General features: G+C 40.5%; 1 protein-coding gene across 9 annotated transcripts in view; it reads right to left on the bottom strand.

Moving 5' to 3' along the window:
- Nucleotides 1–511: 511 nt before the first annotated feature.
- The window catches only part of TMCC2 (transmembrane and coiled-coil domain family 2), a 56,635-nt gene continuing 46,441 nt past the window's right edge, over nucleotides 512–10,705 (bottom strand). For all 9 annotated transcript variants that reach the window (XM_075264150.1, XM_075264143.1, XM_075264144.1 and 6 more), the window contains 3 exons: nucleotides 8,650–9,341; nucleotides 3,736–3,871; nucleotides 512–2,519 (listed from right to left, as the gene is read on the bottom strand). In XM_075264150.1, the coding sequence (XP_075120251.1) occupies nucleotides 2,208–2,519; nucleotides 3,736–3,871; nucleotides 8,650–9,341 (1,140 nt within the window). In that variant the 3' untranslated portion in view covers nucleotides 512–2,207. The remainder of the gene's footprint in view (nucleotides 2,520–3,735; nucleotides 3,872–8,649; nucleotides 9,342–10,705) is intronic.

Raw genomic sequence — 10,705 nt, 5'->3', positions numbered from 1 at the left:
TAGACTGGTCTCACTAGCTATGAGCGTGCACGCAGGGCCAGCGGCATCTCGCTGCTGGCTTTGCATATGTAACCCCGCCCACCAATGACGCAACAAAGCCGGAAGAAAGAAGAATTTACAGCAACGAAGACTGGTGAGTATGCGACGTGGGAATACCCCTTTAATAGAACAAAGGCAGCTCTAACCTCAAAACTTGAGATTGTTTCAAATATTTCACTTGACCCCTTCTGACCCATCTGAGGACAGGTAAGTTTCAAGATTACTTAAAAAAGAGCAATCTGTGTATCAGTCAGAAAATACAGTATTGTCAGTACAGTATTGTATACATCAGCGACAAACTGTGAGATTGTGACGTGCTATATCTGCATATCCATGGTGCCCCTTGGAATACAATACAATAAATTCATATATTTAAGTTCACATTTCTGATAGCCTCCCATGAAATAAGTCATTGCCATATTTCTACATAATTTATAATTTATATGTTTTATTAAGACTCAGACACCATTCATAAATGTGTAAATTTTATTTTCACACAGAAGCAAGATAATGTAACACACAAACCTTGCCTTGTGATAGCGCTGTTACATGAAACAGTAGAAGGGACTAAGGAAAAATGAAAATTTTCGTCCCAAATGTTACCAAAACGCACAAATAAAATGTCTCCATCTTGCCAGAGACCGTGAGATTCATGATATGTACACATAACTTAAAGGGGAAGACCTCTAAATATGTACATGTAATACTTCTGGTAAAAAAAAAACAATCTAAAACACGTGAAATAAAACAATTTCATACATGTGACATGGAGTGTCTATGTTGTTTTGCAATTATTTGGCTATCTCAAAAGTTTGAAACGTTTTTTCTCTTGTGCATTTGTTAATGCATTACAGCAAAACTAGAAAAGAAAATAATAAACAACAAAAACCCCACAAATAAATCTCAAAAATAGTCATAAAAGGCTGTTCAAAAATGTCCACGCATCTAGTCACAGTGGAAGCGCCCACTGTATGCCGAACCAGTATACCCCCTATAGACTCCTCCCGATTGTATAGGGATAAACACTGTCTATAGTCTGCCTCTCTCCACTGCGTACAGGATGTAAGTACACTTTGACCTGTAATAAATAAATAAATAAATATACAATATTCTTTATAAATGCAAATTTGAGTCCGGGATAAATAAATATATGAAATGCAATCTAATCCATAGGCCTCTCCAGAAATACTGTATTCTAAGAGTTATGGCCAGGCTACTAAATCACTAACCGGCTAGGTCAGCCAGTATAGAACTGCCCAATGTGTGACCTGCCCGGCATGTCAAGTTATTGCGTTACAGTTAGAATACTTCTTGAAATAAAACAAGTCTCCTCCTTCCTGTCTTTATGTAAACAGTTTACTATAGATGTTTGTATGCTGGTCATACAGCACCCACCCCCTAGAAGGTTCCTTTAAAATGAGGGAACCCTGGGGGAGAAAAAGATAGAAGGGTAAATCATAAATCACCCTGCTCCTCACACGTCCTATCGGTCTATGTCCAACTGGTATGGTACATAGTTATAGAAATGAACCTATATAAACCTTCCATATCCAAATTCAAGGAATATGGAGGAGTATATCTCACACTCACAACAGAGGGCTCTTCTACTAGGCGTACCCAGCTTCCATAACACAAATGATTTGTCCTTATTTGTATTGCCATCCATTACTTTCCCTCACACCACATACAGTAGATCCTTATGTAAAATGATACAGAGCCTTGTATCATATGTGGTCATCCATTAGCTATCGTATCTTCTAAGTCGTAGTGACGCAGCACGTTATCTCCACACCTTGTACAGATGCACGTCCTATCGCATACATTCACCACAGGTACCCCATGTTCTGGGCAGCGACAGCCTATCAGTAAGCTGTTGCTTATTTTCACCAGTGGTATTCCAAGTCCAGCAAAGCTGCAGCCTATAACTAAGCTCATTTTCCAGTGATCCTTCCATCCTTGTGTGGGGGGGTGGTGTAAGTGGCAAATAGCTGCCCACTGTATAAAGAAAAGCTCTATATAGGTATATCAATATATGCATAAACAGATCCATCCAGATAAATATGTGTATAGAAGGAACTGGGCATCATCTTCTGCCAAGGTCAGTCTCCCTCTCAGATGTGTAGAAAGGGGACAGGGATGCAGGTTAGATATAGAAAGGGCGAAAAAAATCAACTGGGCAGCAGAACATGTTCCAGACAGTAAGTAACACAATCCCAGTGTCTCCATAGCGTGAGTAAGGAGAGTAGAAAGAGCAGGGAGGACAAAAGGCGTAGACGTGTTTTAACCAGTGGAGTTATAAAACTGGCAGCTGTAGAAACAAAGACTAGCAGAACAGCCATGAGGGCTAGCAGCACATTGATGAACTTGCCCAGCAAAGCCCGAGCATTCGCATTTTCCACACCTTCCAGCTGGACAACCTGCTGCTGCTGTTGCTGTAATTCTAGCTTTGTGATCCGAGTAAGACAAGATTCCACGGCTTCCTGAAATAAAAAAAGAGACTATTTGAGCCGGGAGATCAAATAAGGTAAAATCTACTCTGTGCAACTCCATAAAATTAACCACAACCCTACTGAATGGTGGAGAATGGTGCGGTGGAAACCATTTTCTAGCATTATCACATTTCCTCACAAAATAGTTGACTCCACATCGCATGTGACTGTTTCATCATGATAAAAGATAATAAAGTAGAAGGAAACCTTTTTGGGTGTGTTCACATATGTACGTCTTTTAGATCATCTTTTATAAGCATGCGGAAGTCAGATGGTAACACGCACATGTATGCAGCACCGGATGTATGCATAAAGTCCCGGCATTTTCTATATCCCACGCCCTGAACTCCCTCCTCCACAGTCCATCTATGTACAGCAGTCTTCTCTACTGTACATGGCCAGGGACTGCTATATTGGCCTCAACGGCCCCGAGCAGTCGCTACAGTAGTTGCTGCAGTCCAAACTGCACACGCACAGAGTGTGGGGTTCGGGCTGCTGCACATACAGAAGGCTAGAGGCTTCAAGACCAATACAGTAACACTTACCTGGTACAGTACTGATGGCTTTACTACTCCCTACAGGATAGAGAATACATTTCTGATCGGTGGTGGTCTGACCATTAAGACCCCCATCGATCCTGAGAATGGGTGTTGTACTCCCACGGTGTATTTGTCCAGCTTACAGCTCAAGTAGCAAGCGCTGCAGGTTTTGAACATGCAACACATCCATTATTTCTGAATATTCTGCTGCAGATATCAACCTTTCCTGTGCAAAGGTTGAAACCATTGCTAGCCACACAGGAAACCCACAGCATAAAGCAGATGATTTAGATATTTTTTGCCATAAAAGGGCTTACTGCAGGATATTTGTTTTGCGAATTCCCAGGATCATTTCATCAGGTTCATCGGACTCTGTCAATGACCTTTTTTTTTTTTTTTTAAATAAAATAAAATGAATAGAAAACAGGAGTGCTGGAGGGGGTCAGTACTACCTTTTCATGGACCATTTTTTGACAACTTATGGTTTTGAAGTAGAAATAAAGCTTGATGACAACTAATGCATTTTTGCATCAGTTTTGATGATTTAAGGGACAAAAATACTGATGCAACTAGATAAAAGGGTGGTCTTCTCGTAGAGTTTATCCTTTGGGTAGGCTTCCCTACGTTATTAATTTCTCACCAAGTTATACAGGGTCACATATTCGTACCTGAATGTCCCTAGCTCGCTCATATGACTGATACGCTACTTTCTCCTCCATGCTGGCCAGCTCCTGCTTAAGCAAAGTCATTTCATTTTGATGCAGCTCGGTCAGGTCATTCAGCTGTTCTTCCAAGCGTTCATATCTATAGATAATAAAAAATAATAAATGATAAAACAAGAGATATTTCTGGTTTTCAAAAGATGATTTACAGTTTCCACTTTAACCACAGTGAAGGGAACAGGCAATGTTGTCTTTTACAGGAAATAAAATTGTATTAAAAGCTTTCCAGTATTACCAGTATATATACATAAATATCTTATATGAAAACACTTCACTGCTTCATATTGTCCCATCAGCTTGAATAGAAATGAATGGAACAAACTGCAATAGCAAGCACAGCAGCATACATGGGAGAGCTGTATACTTGCCAGGGATCCCAGTTGTAGATCACACCAATAAAAATATGATGTTTATATTCATGTAAAACCTTTAATGACAGTTTTTCAAATCCTTTGATTATAATTAGAGATGAGCGAGTAGTGAAATATTCGAGATTCGAGATTCGTTTCGAGTAGAGCCTCAATATTCGACTACTCGATCGAATATCGAATCCCATTATAGTCTATGGGAAAAAATGCTCGTTTCAGGGGAAACCACTATTCGACTAAAGCAGAGTCACCAAGTCCACGAAGAGCAGAAGGAGAGTGTTTAGGAGGAGCGCTGTGCAGTTAAAGCACATGGACCCCATAGACTATAACAGGTCCGTGCGCTTTAACTGCACAGCGCTTGCAGTTGCGCTGATATTCCATTCGGGGATGTCCACCTGCGGACTCCTTCCGGACGGGAGGCAAACACTATTGTAAACTTACTCGTCCTGCAGAATCAACATTGATTGGCCGAATGCTATACAGTGTATAGCATTTGGCAAATCAACGCTGGTTCTTCAGCGTTCATGCAGGAGCTGACTTTTTCTCATAGGAATGCATTGACCAGCGTTGATTGGCTGAATGCTATACAGTGTACAGCATTCAGGCAATCAACGCTGGTTCTGCTGGAGGCTTGTCTGTGAGGAGGTGGAGTCTAAGATCGGATCACAGCAGTCTCCATTGTGGTCTGATCTTAGACTCAGCCTTGTCACAGACGAGCCTCTGGCAGAACTGATTGGCCGAATGCTGTACACTGTATAGCATTTGGTCAATCAACGCTGGTTCTGAATCGAATCTTTACTGCAATTAGGAGTAGTATTCGATAGCGAGTATTTCAAATACCGTAGTATTCCATCGAATACCTACTTGATCGAATACTACTTGCTCATCTCTAATTATAATGTTTCATGTCAAAAGTGTATGAAAATCTCAGATCATCTAATAATATCCATATGTGGAGCTTCTGTGACTCCACCTGCACTCCAACATTTCCTTCCTACAAGTCCCCAGCTACGATATTGTAATGCTTGTATAGATCTAACCAATAAAAAAGGAAAACATATAAATGTATCTATAATGATTCTAAACTACAGAAGGCGTTATTGCCAGGAGCTGAACTGAAGGTTGTGCTGGTTGCTACTAGAAAAAGTTTATAGCAAATGCTATAAATGCAAGGTGCTTTTATTTCTAATATTCTGTGCTCATGTCTTAATATAGCTTAGAGGGGTTGGCCACTTTCAGACCAATATTGGCAAAGAAATGTACAATAAAAAGCTATACAATTTTCCAATATACTTTCTGTATCATTTCCTCACAGTTTTCGAGATCTCTGCTTGTTGTCATTCATTCTGTTACTTCTAGAGGATAAAACTCTGACCATGGTCATGTGATTTACGGTCCATGGTCATGTGATGAGCACACAGGTGCACAGCTGATTACCAGGCAGATGTCTGATTACTGGGCTGTGACTGTAACGAGCGGCACCTGTGTACTCATCACATGACCATGGACAGTAAATCACATGACCATAGTCACACTTATATCCACTAGAAGTAACAGAATGAATGACAACAAGCAGAGATCTAGAAAACTGTGAGGAATTGATACAGAAAGTATATTGGAAAATTGTATATCTTTTTATTGTACATTTGTTTGTCAATATTGGTCTGAAAGAGGCCAGCCCCTTTAATAGCAGCAAGATACCATTTTCCCTGATACAAAGCTCCAAATCTACTGAATAATAAATAGTTAAAGGGGTTTTCCAGGTTACACGTATTGTTGACCAATCTAAAGGATCAGATCAGTAGGAGTCTGACACTGTTACCCCCACAGATGATCTGTTCTCATCAGCTAATACACAGAATATATTCTCTGTATTGGCTGTGCTATTGTGGCTGCGCTACAGTAACGCCGCACAGATGCGGAGAATGGAGTCGTGCTTACGGCATTGTTCTCTGTGTTTGTTTCATCACCTGTGGCTGCTGAGAACAGCCGATCGGGGAGGTGCTGGGTTTTGGACCCCAAAAATATCTATAGCCTATCAACCTCTTTATAAGATTAAAAAATAAATGCCTATAGATGCCACTGGGGTATATTTAGGAGCATAAGGCATTATGTTTTATCACAGAGTTCATTGAGGAAGATTTATTAATTCTAGCATTTTACATGCCAGTCTTGAACTGAAGTACATTGGAGTACAATTTATTAAAAAGTGCAAATCAAAATAACATAGCTATAAATGGGACCAAATGTAGGATTTAAAAAAAAAACAAAAAACCTTTGATTTCACCACACTCCAGAGTGCAGCTATACTAAAGAATAGAGATGAGCGAACACTGTTCGGATCAGCCGTTCCAAACAGCACGCTCCCATAGAAATGAATGGAAGCACCTGGCACGTACACTTTGCCGGTGGCCGGTTGCCGTGCCAGGTGCTTACATTCATTTCTATGGGAGCGTGCTGTTCGGAACGGCTGATCCGAACAGTGTTCGCTCATCTCTACTAAAGAACAAAGCTGAAAATGTGGGAGATCTGCGGGTGTTTTGCCTGATATGGAGCTCCCGTCTCACAATTTCTCAACCCAATGCTACATCTGTCACATGATTTACTGAGCGCTCCTGTGCACGCTCCCCTGCAACTCCCACATATACACCTATACAAAACTATGGTATATCAATTTGTATGTGTGTGGAGCTATACTCTGACTGTTTATTATCCTGTCGATCTGTTCCTGCCGCTCGTCTTTCCAATGCTGAGCTAGATACTCATTGCCAGCGAAATATAAGGACAGACAGGCCTGCAATCTGGAGTTAGCAGCAGAATCTATGTACATGGGACACAGCACAATCTGTTCTCGTCTCCTGTACAGTGATGAACATAGTTGAGCATGCAAAATAAGAAAAGAACATCTTGGGGATTCGCAGCAGAAATCCAAACTGCATTCTGGTCCTGCTAAAGTAGTGGTTCCCAACTTTACTAATGCTGCAATCTTTTAATACAGGTCCTCATGTTGTGGTAATCTCCAAACCATAAAATTATTTTTGGTGCTACTTCATAACTTGTAATTTTGTTACTGTTATGAATGAATGTATTTTCATTGTCATTATAAATTGAACATAATTACCCATTACCGGTAATTATAATTCCTGAAGTGTTGTTTTACCTCCAATACTGCTGCTTTAAAGACAATAGCCGCTCTCTACAGGTGTGACTGATCCACGTAAGTAGAATACGGCGTCAACCCTGTCACATACACCTGTATTTGTACAAGGTATATGTAATGGGGTTGGCGAGAAGATGATTTTATCACGCCAGGTACTCGTATGTGAGCATATCTGCATGTGGGCAGACCCGCCTGGAGACGGATAAAGGAGCGTTGTCTCAGTTCCTAACATCATCAGAAATATGTGTTTTCCGATGGTCTTAGGCGACCCCTGTGAAAGAGTCGTTCGACGCCCAAAGGGGTCACGACTCAAAGGTTGAGAACCGCTGTGATAAAGGGACATATAAGCAGAATGATAATTCAAATTATTTGCATTCATAATTCTTCAAAGGTGCATCACTTTAATAAAAAAAGAATGTTCTCTATCTATAGAGAGTTGGATTTTGTGGGAGAACGCCCTTTAAGCTAAGCCCCCATGCACCATGGTTTTTCTCACAGCGCTTTTCACAGAAATCCGCAGACGTTTCCTCCGCAGTCCTTCTACTTCCATTATACTGCTGAGTTTCCATAATTATAACTGACATGATGCGATTTCCAAAACTGTGACGGTTATGGAAATCACGGTGTGTATTTTTTAGTAACCGTGCAGTGACTGTAAAATGCTGAGGTTTTTTCTGTAGCGTTTACGCCACGTCACAAGATAAAATGTGCTACAGCGGGCTGTGAGCCTCTGATTTTATTATTTTCTAAATTTGTCACTAGAAAAAGCTCAATGAAATCCTCCTTTTCCTACTATGATTTGAGCACTGTTGCCCATGGGCACATCCTGTAGTCCATCTACAAACACAAACATGGACTTAGTTTCTCTTTTTCTTAGCTGTTATATCAGTTCTACATATCCATGCATGTGCCTTCCCAACAGGAAGCACATAGAGCAAGACACCCCTGGGAAATGCAGTTTTCACTTGAAGTCACAGTTATATGGTTATATGGTCATATGTTTTCTACGGTTTCAAAGTTTTAGGCTCTAGAGATAACAAAAGTACAGTACAGTTATCGTCATCAGCTCCATAGACATTGCATGTATCAGAAGCGAATGTGTGAACATCTGTTAGCCCATTTAAATTTGGCTACAGGATCCCTGTTCTTGCGATTGGTGGTGAGCAGACACGTATCACCTATTCTGTGGATAGGTAATAAAATGGGATTCTGAGACAACCAACTCTAATCATATAATATTATGCAATGTTAGGAACTTTATTTTGCAAAAGTCCACCATAAAACATGAATATGTTTATCAATAAAAGCACAGATATTCACTTTAGCACTAACCTGTAACGTTCCTCTTGAAGACATTGTGTCATATAGCTGTAATCTCTCTGTAGCTGTGATTTCAAGTCTTCCATTGTATCTTCAAGGTGGCTTTGTCCTTCTTTGATTTCACATAATTCCTCTAGAATAGCATCAAATCCTCCATGGTGACCATGATGATGTCCATCTAGAGTGTTTGACCTTGGGCTGCCAGGTCCTGCAGGTCCAGCTCCAGAGTTACTTCCTCCACCAGCAGACCCAGAGGTAGCACTGGAGCACTCATCATCACTCCCATATTTGGGGCTTGGTGCCAAGGTTGCACTGCCACTTAGTACTCTTGATCCTCCTTGACCCTCCCCATCTTCTTCCATACCATCTTTTAGGTGAGGAATATTGTCAGCACTCCCAAATTTGTTTCGGATAAGACTGGCAAACTCTCTAGGCTTTGAGACCACAGCAGTATGGGTCACCTGAGAAAGTCCAGAAAGGCCTCCCTTGACACCTTCTACCACTCCTCCCCCGAAGCCACTGATACCTGCTCGCACATTTGCTCCCACATCTTTTAGCCCTTGCTGCATGTCCCTCAAGACATCCTTTGGCTGTCGTGATATGCCATTTTGTTCAATCTCCTTCAGTTTCTTGTGATAATGTTCTAACTTCTTGTGCAACTGAGCAATGGTCTGTGCAGATTTCTGATTCTTTTTCTCAAAAACCTTTGGAGAATTAAGACAAAGGATTAAAGACGACGAATTCTGCATTTAACAGAAAACAGAAACCTTTTTAAGTGCAATAAAAACAGGATTATGTAACAAGATTTTTAATTAATTAAATAATTAATTAATTACTTAATTAGCTTATGCAATGGCGGTTGTAAATCTTCTACTATTCCCAACTAGCGAGTAGCAAGTCAATTTCTGTTTAGGTGCAGAAAGGCCTGAAAATTTTTATAAATTAGGTCCATAATGTTTAACCCCTATACTTTTATTAGATACAAGGTTAAATATTTGCCATAGTCACAAAAGGGGCTGCAACTTTCTATCAGAATTGAAGTTGACATGCAAGCAATGTTCATCCCAGGGTTTTACTGATTATTGTGCAATATCACTATACAGCCCCAGTATAATAGAGGGGCTTCAAATGCACTGTATTTCTAAAAGAAAAACATGAAGGACATAAGAAATAATGTCAGACTGCAGTGAAGATAGGTTTCCTTCTCTAATGTCAGCACAATTTTGCACTGTCAGTTCTAGGGATCCCTGGTAACAATCCTTTGCATCCAGTTGTTAGGCAGCTTGTGCCTAGCAACTAGTCTGTCACAGATAACTAAATTCACTCTCTGATCTGAGGGCACAAGAGGTTTTGCAAGAACTTGCAGATAGGTGGGGGTCCGTCTGCTCAGACCTACACCGACCAGAAGAACGGGCGTTTTTTCCCTCCTTTCTGAATGGAGTAGCGATCGGGCCAGCGTGTGCACCACTCCATTCATTTTAATCGGAGTGCTAGAAATAGTCGAAATAGTACTTTGGCTATCTCCGACACTCCCACTGACAAAACTCCCCCTTCTCCTGATCTGAGTAGATGGACCCCACACATCCGGAAGTCATCTCTATCTTACTGATAGGGAATAGCTAATTAAAATGGGAATATCCCTTTAAAAACAGAAGAAGCACTTGAATAGGAGCAATTCTGTTAAAAAAAATTATATAAAACTGATGCTTGAACAAGAAATTATGAAAAGTTGCATATGTGAACAGTGATATATGTACAGAATGGTCCCATTACCATTTACCTTACATCTTTCCATAACACATAGGAATATAGAGAACACAAACAAAGTTCTTAGCACTTCTATTTTACAGAGATGATTTTAGAACAATCAATTCACAGTTAGTAAAAAAATAAATAAAACACAAGTCCATAAAGTTCAACCATGTGGTGAGAAAGAACATGGCTGAACTAAAAGTGTGAAGGAAACATGCATTCTATATATTTCCATAAGCATCAATGCATCTAAGGCTCAGTTCACATCTGCGTTCGGGGATTCCATTCCCCTCTCCGCATGAAAAATGCGCAGAGA

This window comes from Leptodactylus fuscus, chromosome 2 (assembly GCF_031893055.1).
Source record: "Leptodactylus fuscus isolate aLepFus1 chromosome 2, aLepFus1.hap2, whole genome shotgun sequence".
Taxonomy (NCBI): domain Eukaryota; kingdom Metazoa; phylum Chordata; class Amphibia; order Anura; family Leptodactylidae; genus Leptodactylus; species Leptodactylus fuscus.
This window is presented reverse-complemented; position numbering and strand designations above follow the sequence as displayed.